The 15,817-nt window shown below is 38.0% G+C and overlaps 1 protein-coding gene across 3 annotated transcripts in view; it reads left to right on the forward strand.

Moving 5' to 3' along the window:
* Positions 1 to 15,817, forward strand: part of B4GALNT4 (beta-1,4-N-acetyl-galactosaminyltransferase 4) — a 225,868-nt gene that overhangs the window by 154,304 nt on the left and 55,747 nt on the right. For all 3 annotated transcript variants that reach the window (XM_087950698.1, XM_087950697.1, XM_026668134.2), the window contains exons 4-6: positions 9,527 to 9,622; positions 10,547 to 10,637; positions 11,222 to 11,322. In XM_087950698.1, coding sequence (XP_087806824.1) covers positions 9,527 to 9,622; positions 10,547 to 10,637; positions 11,222 to 11,322 — 288 coding nt within the window. The remainder of the gene's footprint in view (positions 1 to 9,526; positions 9,623 to 10,546; positions 10,638 to 11,221; positions 11,323 to 15,817) is intronic.

Raw genomic sequence — 15,817 nt, forward strand, 5'->3', positions numbered from 1 at the left:
AATCTTCTATTTCAAGTATTACAACAATACCTAGGGAGCAGCAGCTGAGATGTGCCAGATGAGGGTTGAATTCAAGAAGCAAGGACATTATGAATCACTGCTTGGATGGGATTATCATTGCAACAGAGATGTTAAGAAAGGGAAAGGCCCATTTTCAGCAAGATTGTGGATTCAGTAATTGTGCTGTAGCTCATAATTGTGAATGGTGGACGTGGGTTGACTGCAATGACCTCTGTTTCTGACCTTCAGCTGGAGATGCAACACTCCTCGAATCAAATATTACCCATATTATGTGCAGTAGCAAGAACTTTTTCAGTGTCAGGAGGAAATTAAAAAAAAAAGTTTTCTCAGCAGAAACATCTCTGTAAAATAGACTTCTTTTGTATGACTTTTTCTATTCACTTCCTTTAGGACAGTGATGGCGAATCTTTTCATTGTGGTGTGCTGAAAGCGTGTGTGCATGACGGCACCCACAATGCAATGTGCCCTGCCTCCCTACGCATGTGTGTGCAACACCCCCATCCTGCCCCCTTACCTGCACTGCGCATGCATGGGCCTCCCAGCTGACTTTTGGCCCATTTGAAGATGTTTTCGCCCTCTCGAGGCTCGAGGGAAGTGTTGAGGTAATTCCCCGTTAGGAGAATGAGCGCATACAGGGAGACGTATTTGAGAGAAGTGTTTGAATAATACACACACAGTACACAGATACACTGTACAGTAAATGTAGGTTTTTACTTCCAGAAAGTTTAAGCAAAGTTCAAGATAAGCAGTCCAAAAGTCATTCACAGGTAAATCAGTCAGTTTTCATCCAGGGATAATCCAATAACAAATTCCAGTGTCAAAAACAGTTCAGTATCAGACTTACATCAAATTCCAATAATATCAGTCAATTAGAAGAAATGGAGGAATGGCAATACTTTCCAACAGAAGGAAACAGAGATTCACTCTCTTCTGAGACTAAGGCTAAAACAACCCAGGTTTCTGGCTCCATCTTATGACCGTTTGAAAAACCACACCCAATTGCAGTTTTTGCAATCTCTTAAAGACATAGTACTAAAATGTCTATCCTGGCTTATATATTTCTAACCCAAATACCTGTTAGGTAACTTATATTCCTAACATTCTCCCCCTTTGGGTAAGACAATATAGATAACCTTACATTCTAAGTCCATAATCTTCACAGCAAGCCTTATGCTTTATAGAGCCTTGGGCCTTTGTAAAATGATCTGCTATATTGTTTTCTGACATACAGTATTCTAGCTTAATCATCTTATTTTGCACACATTGTCTCACATTTAAATATCTTAAATCTGTGTGTTTTGTTCTTGTTTTAACAGCAATATTTGAAGCCATCTGTATTGCTGATTGGTTATCTTCATAAATAACAATAGGATCTGTTACATCAATTCCCATGTCAATTAGTAATTGTTTATACAAAATTAAATCTGTACATAGTAAAGACAAACATGAGAATTCAGCCTCCATTGTTGACAAACTTAGAAGTTTCTGTCTAATAGATCTCAATCCAATCAATGCTTTTCCCAATAATACAGCAATACCCGATGTAGATTTTCGTGTATTTATGTCTGTAGCAAAACTTGCATCAGCATATGCAGTCAAATTCAGTTCATCTTTAGGCTCCAAATACAATGCATAATGCATTGTTTGTTTCAGGTATCTTAACACACGTTTAACAGCTTGCCAGTGCCTTTCAGTTGGCTCAGCATTGAATCTTGCTAATAGATTAACACTGTATACAATATCTGGCCTCGACCAATTACTGAGATAAGATAAACTACCAATCAAGGACTGATAAATGTTCTTATCAAAAACAGGACTTTGAACATCACTATGGCTAAATTCCTGGCTCATTGGTGTCTTAATCAGCTTACAAAGTTCCATTTTAAAACTTTTTAGTAATTGGTTAATTTTATCTGCCTGTGAGATTTTGTATCCTCCCCTAGTTCTATCTATCTTTAAACCAAGATAATGTTTCATTTCTCCTAACTGTTTTATCTTAAATTTCCTCTCTAACAGTGAAATTATTTTAGTAGCTTCTTGTTCAGTTTTGGTGATTAATGCTATGTCATCAGTAAATAATAGCAATAATGAAATTACACCATTACTTTCTCTTTTAAACAAACATGGATCAGCCATGCCAGCTACAAACCCTATTTTAGTCAATTCTTTAACTATACATTGGTTCCACTCATATTCTGATTGCTTTAAGCCATAAAGACTCTTTTTCAATTTCCAGCAATCATTATTATCAGTATTATCATTTTTGATACCTAAAGGTTTCTTTAAATATATAGTGTGTTGCAACGGTGCATGCAGATATGTTGTCTCTACATCCAAATGATTTACAATGTATTTTTCTTTAGCTGCCCACACTAATGCCGCCCTTAATGTAGTAGCCTTCAGACTAGGTGCAAACACCTCATCGTAGTCATTTGCAGTCTGATTAAATCCTTGTGCTACTAACCTGGCTTTATGGGTAACAGTCCCATCTACATCTGTCTTCAGTTTATATATCCATTTACATCCTATGGCATGTTTACCTGGTGGTAACTTAACATTTTCGTATACCTCCAGTCTTTTTAATGATTCCAGTTCCTTATCCATTGCTTTCTGCCAAGTAGCCTGATCCTTAGCAGGATACAGTTTTAGTTCACTATAATTACTTGGAACTGTATTCACTTGGCATACAACACTAGCCTGATATCTATCAGGTGGTCGTGTTACACAGGTTAAACATCTTGGTAATACAGGGCTAACTGGTGGGTTTTCTTGTGCCACCTGCTCCTGTTCTCCTACCTCTTCCTGTGCCTGTTCTCCTACTTCCTCCTGTTCTTCCTCTTTAATGGCTATTTGTTGTTTACTGATATCATCTTTAGGGACTATTTGGGTGTCAATAATAATATCATTGCTGGATTCCTGTTCCAGTTTATCCCACCCAACGTGCTCGAGAAATTTTGCACTAGCACTACAATAAACATGAGCTGTGCCTTGATCCCAAAATCTAAATGATCTATGGTTGGCTCCATAACCCACAAAAAATAACTTCTTAGCTCTATGTTGCCCTTTCAGTCTTACTTGTGAGGGAATATGCACCCATGCTGGAACTCCAAATGTGTGTAGGTAACTTAAATTTGGCTTTCTGCCATGCCAACGAGTGAATGGCAATTCTCCAGTTGTTGTATTAACTACATTGCTTAAAACATGGTTACTACACATTAGTTACTACACATTCAGCCTCAGGAGGCTGAAAAATGGCCCTTCCTGAAATACCGGAAGTGCTCATTTTCAGCCTCTGGAGAGCCTCTGGCTGAAAAGGGGCCCATTTTGGCACTTCCAGTATTTCCCGAAGGCCCATTTTTTTTTTGGCCTCCCAAGGCTTCAGAGGCTTCCCTCAAGCCTCTGGGAGGGTGAAAACAACTTCCCACAAGCTCCAGAGGCCTCCAGAGGCTGAAAATGGGCACTTCCGGTATTCCTGGAAGTCCTGTTTTTCGGCCTCCTGAGGCTGCAGAGGCTTCCCTTGAGCCTCGGGAGGGCGAAAATGGCCTCAAAGGGACTAAAAATCAGCGGGGAGGCACACGCATATGCAATGCAGGTAAGTTTGGCTGGGACTCGCGTGCCTGCACAAATGGCTCTGTGTGCCATCTGTAGTATGCGTGCCATAGGTTCGCCATCACGGCTTTAGGAGAAACATGGGTTGTCAAGAGGAGCAGGCCACCAACCCATTGGCACCACCTCATTTTGATTTTTAAGAAACTATTGAATAACATTGTATTTTACCTGGCATTTTGAACAGGACTTAACGGATTTAATCTTTTCGTACTCTTTTATACGTAATCTTACATTGTTTCTGTTACATCTGAAACACTGGATATTGGTTTATAGTTGGATGTTTTCAAAATCTATTTGTATATATTTTTTAAAAATTCAAAAGGAAGATAAAATATAGAGAAAAAAAATCAACAGCAATCTTAAAGTGCAAGAAAGAAAAACAAGCAAAAAAGAGAGAGAAAAGGCATATAAAGAACTGACTGCCAATCTTCTACATGGCAATCATAAGTACAGCAGTTATAATTATAAGTACAATTATAAATTTACTTCTTACTCTATGGTATCAACATGCCCCTCTTCTTTCTATAATCTGCTCACTTGTTCTAAATTCATTTTTTTCTGTTTTATACAAAAAGTCTAAAAGGTTTTTCAGTCAGGGATAAATGTTGATATTCTCTTTTCTTTGATTAAAAGAAAAAGCAATTTAGCTGTCTTATCAAGTTCCATCATCTTCATCACCCTTTTCTCATTGTGGGTAGTGCCAAATCTTTTCATCTTTGTATGCACAATAATCTCGCTGCATGTTATCATAAATGGAAACAAAGTTCCATGACTTTTTTTTTCTAACTGTCCATCAATACAAAAGGGAGAGAAAAAAATCTCTGATTTCAGTTGTACATTAGTCTTTAAAATCTTCTGAATCAATGTGTGTATTTGAATCCCCATTTTTCTAGTTTTTTTTTACCCATTCATCAAACATGATAAAATGTCTCTTCTTGTTCATGTTTCCCACATAAATTTAATATAAATTTATATATTATAGACAATTTCTCTGGGGACGTCTCAAGGATTTTTTCAAAGTCTAAATGGTTTTGTGGGGAATAAGTTAAATGTCGATTTTGTTCTAAAATGCTTAGAACACGTGTTAATATATGTTAAAGAAGATTAAGAAATTTTAAACAATTGTATGCCTAAAAGACCTCTATAAAAATGGGATATCAAGCTTACATGGAACTGCACTAAAATGATAGAATACCTATCTTGTAACTTCCGGAAATGTATGTCAAATAACATTCAGATGGTGCTAGTTAAAGGTGATAGCTTCTTTTTTTTTACTGCTTTCAGTGGGGTAAAATAGCAGAGGGCCATTATTGAATAGCAAAGGAACTTTACTATACTCTACATTTTTCATTCATGTAAGACTGCTAACTTTCAAGATGCATAACATATGTTTATCCATGATAGAGTCCTATTTTACATGGCTCTATATTACTGTAGTGTAGAAGACACATCAAGATCAAATATTGGAAAGTGTCTTCAAGCAAAGTTCCCTATGTTCAAGAGTGCCTGGATGTGATAGCGAATAAGTATAATGCAAACTTCTCCCTGTTATGTAATTTACTTGAGTAGTTGGTGGTGGTATTTTAAATTTATTGGCCACCAACTCCAAAGGACTCTCTTCAGCACACAACACTAGAAAAACCCCTTTTAAAACAGAGTTCACAAATATTGGTTTCCATGGGCTAAATAGGTGGCCCCAAACTTATTAAATTATAAATAAGTTCCTTTTCCATCCAACAATTGTCATAATCTTGCTAATGCAAGGCATTAATAAAAGTACATATTATTGTGTCTTCAGTATGCTATCGTATTTTATAAGCCAGAATTACTATAGGGGAAGCCAATAGTAATAATGAAAAAACAAATAAAGTCTTAAGTTGGTGGCAGTGCTTAACTAGCAGAATGAGCCTCAGAGGGTAGAAAGAAATTAGGAAGAAATTGCAAAATAATTAGAGAAACATGGGGTGGAGGTACACAAGGACAGAACTAGCACATATGTTCACCATAGACTTTAACCCTGGCAATAAGAAGCTCGGTGTGAGTTAAGATTCTCTTAACAGGAAATTCTCGCCCTTCTTATAAAATGGTGAGTCTCCATATAACTTTGAGGTTACTGTACTATAATAATGTTTTGGTTAAAATCTGTTGGATTTGGAATTGCTTTTTCCAGTGGACTTGTGTTGATAAAAACAGCTTGGGAAATATGCAGCAGTTGCCAAATATCTTGCTCTAGCTGGACAGACTTCCTCTTTTTAGCCAACACAATATTTGGATGGTACAAGTGATGTGGCTTGATGATCAGTTATGTTTAGTCCCAATATTGGCTTGGATAATATTAAAGTGTAACTGTCAGCAGGAGAAAGAGGCCGTTCATGTGGCTGTGATCAACTGAGTGGGTTTGAATTGCAAAAAGGTCATATGCAGGTAGCCCCCTGTGTTTCCAATGCAGTTTTAAAGAGGGAGGCAGGGCTATTCAAGGTTGAAACTAGTGCAGGATCTTGCCCACAGATCTGAGCCCTTTCCTTATGGAGGGTAATCAGTGGTGGGATTCAGCTGGTTTGCACCGATTCACATGAACCGGTTGTTAAGTTACCCGCCCTCCACTACCAAAGTGGATCCTGGGTGCTGCGCTGCAATGGATAAATGGGCAGTGGAAAAAGAAGTCTGCTTTTCTTCCTCCTTCCCTCCATTGCAGTGCAGAGCCCAAGAACCACTTTAATTGGGGGGGGGGGGGTGTAATTTAACAACCAGTTCTCCCAGGGTCAGGTTTGTCCCACATGTGTGGTGGAGCTGGTGGACAGAGATGTGCCAGGCCTCCCATGACAGCCAACCTGACCCTGGGCAAACTGGTTGTTAAGTTATTTGAATCCCACCACTGGGGGTAACTATAAATCAACGTGGGTTAGAACTGTTTTATTAAAACTCCAACATCCAGGCCCAAGATTGACTCAGCCTTCCATCCTTCTGAAGTCAGTAAAATGAGGACCCGCCTTGTTGGGAGCAATATGCTAATTCTGTAAACCACAGAGAGGGCTGTAAAGCACTGTGAAGCAGTAGATAAGTCTAAGTGCTGTTGCTATCTCAGCCTCTCCAAGGAAAAGTTCCTAATGATGGGTATGAACATGCACTTAATGCATTTAAACAAAGCATTAAGAATCAGGACACGTCTGCTTTACCTAAGAATGTTTTCTAGAACATACAGTGAGATATTTATATCATATAACTCTCTCTAAAATTTCAGAGGACATTAATTTTGGCCTGTAATGTTCTGCCCACAGCAGTTCTGGAGGACCGATATTAAAAAGTTCCATATGAGCCCGAGTCTGTGTTCCTGTAGACAAGGAGACTACAGTTTCAATATCCTGTGTATTGCCCCCTCTGTAGGGACTCATGGACTCATAAGAACTTGCCTGATTAAATATCCTGAAATTCTGATCTCTTTTATGTACAACTAGGATTGTCGGATCAGTATGATCCAGTTTTTCTGAATGTAGCTAAGTTTTGTTACACTGTCTATAAAATTAGGCAGACCTTGATCACCCACTGATGATTTTATCATCAAGTGTAATATATTACTATGCTTTGTTCGGTTTTGCTTTATTTTAATGTTTAATTTTATGTGCTGCTCTGTGATCGTAACATAGATTGGCAATTGACAAAAATGCAAGACCGAGAGGAAAGATTTTCATAAATTGTTCTGGCTGTCCAGGAGCAATAGTTTTCATTTTATATTTCTTTGTCTAATAAGAGAATATTATATCTGTTTTCCCATAACCAAGATGGACGGGAATGAGCCTAGATCAGTGTTTCTTAACCGTGGCAACTTTAAGCTGTATGGACTTCAACTCCAGAATTTCCCTACCAGCATGCTGGCTCTGGAATTGTTGGAACTAAAGTCCATACAGCTTAAAGTTGCCAAGGTTAAGAAACATTGGTTTAGGTAATATCACTTGGCTGGAGTTGTGAGGCCATAATGTGCTCCAAAACTTTATCAAATATGTCAAGTTGCAACTGGCTGTCTGAAAATATAGTACCTACATTTGTTTTTACTCTTGCTTTTTCCAGAGTTGGAGACTCTTAACTTTTCAGAAAGACATTATTGATTTCTAAGCTCTAAATACCCAGACCATTTTAAAGCTAATATTACAAGAAAGTATGCAAGTGGTTGTTTTATTTTGCATACCTGGATAATACATTTTGGTTTATTCTGCAGCTGTTCACATTCCACATACCTTTATTATAATTAAGGATGGGTTTTTTTTGTCTAAAGCCAGAACTTTCAGTTATTCAGTTGTTTATTTGCTGATAAACAAATGGCTTCAATTTAATTTTTTTTACACATTAAATATTATACATTAATATTTATTTTAAGGAATCTCAGACTTATCCCAAGTACATTTTATTTAACATATTTATAACTTACCTACAATGCAGAGGATCTTGTAATAGATTACATTATATAATGTGTTGTACTGATAAAGGAGAATATTTGTAGTTCAGGATTGAAATGAAGGGCCTTTGGTGCTCTCTGAGCTTAGTTGTTTTAATACAGACATTTCATTACCCAAACTAGGTAACATCATCAGTACTAGTAAGGAATGGCTCTCCATTTATATGCTAGTAATTTGCCCTGTCAGTGTTGTTGGGAATTGTCTTGGAGGTTCTTTGGTTGAGCTGTTTAGTGTTTGCTTGTTTGGCAGTTCTTTGATTTGGGGCATTGTTTAGTTCTTGATTGTTAGTCTGATTTTACTTTGATGCTCACATCATTGATCTGATGTTAATCTTGGTATTAGTCTATCCATTTTGTTGGAAGAAGTTGTACGTGTGACCTGTTTCCTTTTTTCTGCACTGTGTTTGTCTTATCTGAATAGAGTTCTTACACAAGAACAAGCCAAATCCAAAAACACTAGAGAAGTTCTGGAAGCCTGGCACTCTGACAAATTGGCCATCAGTAGATACAATACATATAAACAATATCTACATACTCTGCAGAAGAGACGATGAACAATCCAAAAGGGAACAATAAGACCCAAGTACCTCATCACCAGCAATCAACACCCAGATGAGCATAGATTAACACCAAGATTAACCTTAGACCAACAGTCAAGAAGTAATATTACCTCAGTTAAGAAACTGCCAAATAAGCTAACATTAAACAACCCCAGCAAATAACCCCCAAAATCACTCCCACCAAGGCTGACAGGGCAGGCCACTAGAAAATAAACTGGGAGAAAACGCCACTCTTTACTACCGCTGATTATGTTACCTAGTTTGAGTAATGAAACATCTGCAAGACAATAACCAAGCTCCGAGAGCAGCAAGGACCTCTCATAATGTAGAGTATTATTTTCATCAGTAAGTGTCCAGTAATATTTACCATGTAAAATAATGGAGTGATGCTTCATTTTGTTTTGTTTATTGACATTCACAGTCTTCCTTTTTTGCTAGCTAATGAATATTATCAATAACTTAGGTGTCTATCTGGCAGAGGAATGATGTCTTACACACTAATCTTGTATTTAAGAATTCCCATAGTCATTTAACATTGGTTTGGGGTGATACAAGCTAAAATCCAAAATTTTTGAGAACTCAGGTTCCTTATTCTTATTTTTTACATACATACCAGAGGTGGTATTTAGCAGGTTCTGACCAGTTCTGGAGAACCGGTAGCAGAAATTTTCAGTAGTTCAGAGAACCAGCAAATATCACCTCTGATTGGAGATTTTACAGTATACTTCCCCGCCACGCCCACCAAGCCACGCTCACAAAACCGGTAGTAAAACATTTTGAATCCCACCACTGATACATACACCTGCATGCCTATACATACACCATAAACTACAAAACTGCCAGAAAATTTATGTATAGCCTAAGTGATGCCATTTTGATTTTTCAGTACAAAGGGAGAGCAAACTTGCATGTATTTGAAGATTGGTGTGGAGGAGCTGTGGGACATCTAAGGAAGAATCTGCATTTTCCCCTATATCCTCATGTGAGTATAATCTATTCTCCAAAAAAATGCCAGTTCTTCATAGCTTCTAAAAGAGTGCTTCTTCTCTTTTTCTATGCAGTAAATATTCTTAAGTTCTTCTGAAGTGAATTTACGTTTTGTTAAATGTAATTTGGCTTTATCTGAATGATGGTGAATGCCATTCGTTCATTTGTTCGTTTACAGCATTTGTAAATTGTTCCTATCATTCTGACTCTTTGTATACAACAAAGAAATTAAAATCAAAGTGTACAAAAGTAAAATAATCAGTCTTTTCTCGCAGGTCCCATCATGATTTGCTGGGCTACAGTTTCTCCTAATTAAAGATTGTGCTGTCCAGAAATTATTGGAGTTCAGTACAACCTAAGGACATAAATTTGAGTAAAAATGTAGTCTATGCAGCTTCCTGTCCCTATGATTGTGGCCAAATATGGGAACTCTCACAAAATTAGAATCTGATAGAGGAAGCTATATAGTAGTGTGGGAAGATCAGCAGTGCAATAGAAATTCCCACTTGATTTCATTTATTCTTATAAATGGTGCCTTTAGGTTCTTTCAATAGTCACTTTGCTGGATGAGTGAATGAATTTTATAGCCAAAGGCCAGCAATGTAAAAGAGCTTAGAAGAGGAAAACATCAAGACAATAGTGCAATACACAATAAAGCAAACAGTAACACTAAAGTAATGGGACATTATTTACTGTATCTGAAGAGAAAGTTTAACTGGCATTCCCTCACTCTGCTGATGTTTTGTGTAATGCTTTAAATTTGCACAATACATAGGAGAAGCTCATATATATAAATTCTGTTTTCCAGTGTGCTATCACAGTGAATACAATTGGATAGCATTGGTCCAACATTCCACTTTCCCGCTGTGAAGTGGAAAGTTACATGCAAAGAACTTCTTTTTTCCTTTCTAACTTTTAGACTCGTACAACAGTAAAAAAGTTGGCTGTGTCACCCAAGTGGAAAAATTACGGGCTACGTATTTTTGGCTACATTCATCCCTTCAAAGATGGTGAGTACAATAACTTCTCCTTCAAGGGCAAAGCTTCCTTTCTGGAATTTCTCTCCCTTAGCTTCATGCCAGAATATTTTTATTCAAAAAAATCCCCTATTATTGCCTTTCTCCCACAGTCTCACGCTGGGCATTGTTGTGCAGCTTCAGAAGAATTATCTAAGTAATAAGCACAAAACAATTTGTAAACCAACTGACACACTGTATGTATATATATGAAAGATGTCTTGATGTTTTTATGTTTTGTTTGTCTATGTTTGTCTTAAAAACCAATAAATTTTTTTTAAAAAAAGAATTATCTAAGTAATGATTGTAACACATTTAACTCCTCAGTGCCCTTCCCAAGTCATAAGTTTCATGTCTTCAAAAAGCTTATGAGACTTTTGAATAAAGTATTTCTTTCTCTCCCCACCCACTCTTAAAAATAAACCAAACAATAAGGCACTGTCACTCCAGGTTTTTGAGATCAGACAGTAACATTTAAGAACACATGACATTGTAGGTAGCCTGCTAGGACAGGAAACAAATTTAAATTTCAACTTTCCTGCTCTTAATTAGCTAAATTCTCTTTCCTTGTCTTATAGGAGATTTTCAGTTTTCTGTAGCTTCGGATGATAATTCTGAATTTTGGTTCAGCTCTGATGAGACCCCAGCCAATATACGTCTGGTGGCGTTTGTGGGCAAGGTGGGCAACTTTTGATAATAAATGATGATAAAGGTATCGTAGCAGCTTTCCATTGGTCGATGTGCTTCTTACAGCATTTTTACAAACAGCACCATTTGGCATCATCTCTTTGGTTCCTTGCTGAGAGAGTTAAATGTAAATGAAACTGTAGTGTTGCCACTGGGAGACATATAAACCTTGAACCAACTCAGCTGTGAGGTTTACATCTGGAGGCTGCATAATTAAAACCTGGATGTATTGTACAAAATTCAAATGTGTGTGTGTTTGAGGGTCTGTTTGAAATTCTCACATGTTACAATAGTGATATTTTATATGCAAGCCCCCTTCTGCTCCTGTGGTTCACAGCTTGAGCCCATTTGGTTTTTTTCAACTAACACTGCCTTGCATTGTAGGTCTCTTGTCTATGGCTATAGCAAGGTTTATGCTTATTTCTCTCAGTTCATTTAGAGTGGAAATAGAGTTCTCATTTCCATACTATGTATAGAGAGTCTATTTACCTCTATGTTGGGGAGTAAAGAAAATGCTGGAAATAAGGCACGTTTTCCCATATAAAGGAGGAAATTTGCAGTTTGATTTCAGGCAAAATGTTTTGGTTTATTGAGTTAGTTAATTAGTTATTACATTTATTTATGCACTGCCAAGCTCCCAGATTCTGGATGATTTACAAATTAACTATCGTAAAAGCATATAAAATCCCAAACAATTACTCTGTGCAACTGCCAGACCAAGCCATCATAACCCAAAACACCAATCAAATAAAAATAAAGCAGGAGCCCAGTGTCACACACACAAAAAAAGTTTATTAAAGCACACATTATTTTGTAAAAGGTGATTAAACAAAACAATACTGGCAGATTGGAGGAAAGTCTGAATTAGACCTTCGATGTTAAATTATTCCATAGCCTTAAGGCCACCAGAAGACAGCTTCTTGGTCCATGACCCTGTGACTTTGTCAGGGATCAGGGCCCTCAGCATCCCTTGCATGTAGAGGTGGGGAGCATCCAATTAGGAGAGGCAGGTCCTCAAATAACTTAAAGCCAAGTCACAAAGGGCATTACAGATTAAGGGGAAAAAATTGGATTGGCTCTGGGAAACTAACAGTAACCATAACATCATATTACAACTCTCACTAACCAGGCAATTGCATTTTTACCAATTGAATTTTACAGATAGACATAACCTCCAGAAAAGCATATTATAGTCATTTAATTGTTGGGTGTGGTCATATGGTAAGGTTTCTTTACCCAGGAAAGACTGCAAATGGCACACCCATATAAGATGGACAAGAACTCCCTCTGGTCCTAGGGTCTATCTCTTGTTCTAGTTACTGACCTGAAGTTTTTCAGGAAATTGCCTAAGCCACAGATCTTCCTCTTCAAAGGGGTAACCTCCTCAGATCTATTAAAGCAGTGATCCCCAACCTTTTTTACGCCGCGGCCCGGTACCGGCATCAGCTGGGCGCGCGCCCGGTACCGGCATCAGCTGGGCGCCGCCATCTTTTTTGATGAAAAGTGCTTCCGGTGACCTCACTGGAAGCACGTTTTCATCAAAAGATAGGCGCGCAGCTTCGATGAGCTTTTCCGGGTAGAAATGGCTTTACCTGGAAAAGCTCACCGGAGCGCTACGCCGCCATCTTTTTGATGAAAGCGTGCTTCCAGTGAGCTTTCTACCCGGAAAAGCTCACCGGAAGCACTTTTTCATCAAAAAGATGGCGCCAGCAAGCCAGCGCCCGGTAGGAGTTGTTCGCGGACCGATACCGGTCCGTGGACCCGTGGTTGGGGACCCTGTATTAAAGGATCAGAAATAAAGGAGGATTCAATCTGAGCTATGAAGTCTCTTACAGCATGAGGCAAAGACTTCTCCAGCACCTCTGGTCTGGCCTAGGATGATTTTATGCAACTGGTTATCATGATCAGTGGCTGTTGAAGGACCTGAAATCTAGGAGGGCATATATCTAGCAGAACTACATGCCTCCTTTAGTGATGCATGCTGAGTCTGCCCATTCATGTGCTGCCAGGTCATGAATGAAAGAGGTCTTGTTATGAACAAACTTGATATTTACTAAGACATCCAGAAGTCTAACTTTCAGGTTCAAGTCCCAAAGGTGCTTTTTCAGGAGGCAACTGGACTTTCTTGTTTTTTCATCTTTGAAGACTTTTCGCTTCTCATCCAAGAAGCTTCTTCAGCTCTGACAGGATAGTGGGGAATGGAAGGATTTATATTCCTTGCAGACAGCTGGTCATTTGCATCCTTAGAGAGTCCTTGAAGCACTTGGAGGTTTATCTGTGTCTTCAGGGTCACCTGAGTAGTGCTCCTGGTTCCTGTAATCTGCAGTTTTTTTCTCTGGAAATCCATTCCTACTCCCACACCATTGAAAGGGTATTCACCCCAAATTGTATAGCTAAAAGTCTGTAGAAATTCTCAGTCATCCAGGCCATGGTTGTCCCAAAGGTGCTTTTTCAGGAGGCAACTGGACTCTCTTGTTTTTTCTTCTTTGAAGATGTTCAGGTTCAAGGGAAATGGAAATCTGCACCAAATTGTGCTTCCTCTTTTTCCTGTAACAGCCAACCTATCATCCTTTATCAAATCTATCTCTTCATGACCCAAGCAGTTGGGCATCCTATTAAAATCCATTCATACTGTGAATGCTTTGCTGTTTTCGGGGAAAGTAGCATAAGAAACAAAAAATGTACAAAATAACTTCAGTAGAGAAACGTTCAATGTTTGTGAGTTTTAGCTCAGCTGTTCAACTTTAAAATGTTTGAAAACAGCTAAATAAATGCTTCTGCCCCCATGCTGTCAACAGTCCCTCTGTAGATTTTTCTGAATCTGGGAAAAGTGCATTCCTGTGCATTTATAGACACAAATGTAATGGACAAAGAGAGAATTAATGCAACCCCTTGGGCTATTTTGAGTTCTATAATCATAGCACTGTTTTGCTGTTCAGCAAATTCTATATCTTTGACAGAAGCAGCAAAGTTATGTTAGAGGCCTCAAGGACTGCTCATTCAATATTACTGGTGTGCTTATACATTAAATACTAATGGCCTGTTTTACCTTATATGGAATCAGGAAAAGGTTTCAAAGAAAAGGTTAGATCTGTGAAACAACTCCAGAGTTGTCTGACTCTGCCCTTAGCCTGACTTCTCACAAATAGGATTTTTTAAATCTGGAAACCTAAAAGGTATATTTTGAGAAGTTAGAGAATTTGGTAATACTTGCTGTATAATGTTTAAAGATGGAAATATGCATTGTGTTTTATTTGAACAGAATTCTCACATGCAATGAGAATGGTGTTCCTACTTTATCCCCTAGTTACCAGAACTATTATATGTGACTACTTTAGTCTAGTCACTCATGGTCTAATGCCTTTGGGAATTGCAACTCTCCAACTTGCAGCCAGCAAGATCAAAGATGAAAGACACCTTCTGAACACCAGCTAAGAAGATCTAGATTCTGCAAAGAAATGGCTTCAGGCAAAAGTTTCCTGTGCTTGGAGTTACTTCTCTATGATTCCTTATTCCAACCAAGAGTATGAGAGGAATACGAAGGAAATGCTATTTGTAAAAACTCTTAGTTGCTTTCACAATTGTTTCAAGAAGCCAGGAAGGAATAGGGTTGTTTTTAAATAGCAATGTGAGCAGAATGTTTTTGTACCAGAAAGAGATGTGAAAGGGTTAAACTGCACCATTCCTGCACCATTTTTTTCAGCCCTGAATTAAAGCCTCTGAATTTGCTTGTCAGTAAAGAGCAAAGAAGAAACAGAACCATTGGGAGAAAAACACATACAAATACTGTGTGTATGATTAATAGTTTGGTTCTAAAAACATTAGGAAGTAGGTAATTGCTAGGAACACTCTTTCAAGACAGAGAAGTTTTCATGTGAAATTGATCAGATTTCATATCTGTTTTCCCTTCCTCTGAACATGTGTTTTTATTGCTTATCTCACTTATTTCAAAGACTGTCTCTCAAACACTGGGAAGTTTTGAAATCCCCAGGGTGTACCAAACAGATTTATAATCTGTGTTTTTGACATTCTGTTAACAAATTAAAGCAACACAAAATTAAATCTTCCTTTATGGTCATATTTTAAACGTGCATGGCCAATTCCCAGAACAGCCGTAGTTCTCTCCATGTGTATATTTGTAATAGATGCACAAAGGCCAGGGTCAAAACTTGCACATATATGCCCCTTTTCACATATAAAGAACATTCACATGTTCTGAGCCATGCCCTTTCCCAACAAATCAAACACAATCCAAAAGGAACAGAAACCTTGTAATGCTTTTGCAAAATAATTAGCTGTGATAAACACAAGCCTTGCCAAACTGTGTGAGACTTGCCAAAAGATAATAGACAAGAAATAATTTGCAATACAAGAATTTTCAAATACAAACTCAGGATACTGGAATGTCCATGAAGCTGGAGTTTCAAAACATCTTTGCCTTCTGCAAAGTACGTTCATTTCACAGCTTGCTTTTATCTTCTTGAAGG

Source organism: Notechis scutatus, chromosome 1, assembly GCF_049901735.1.
Source record: "Notechis scutatus isolate UNSWTSFEM ecotype Mainland chromosome 1, rNotScu1.2, whole genome shotgun sequence".
Classification (NCBI taxonomy): domain Eukaryota; kingdom Metazoa; phylum Chordata; class Lepidosauria; order Squamata; family Elapidae; genus Notechis; species Notechis scutatus.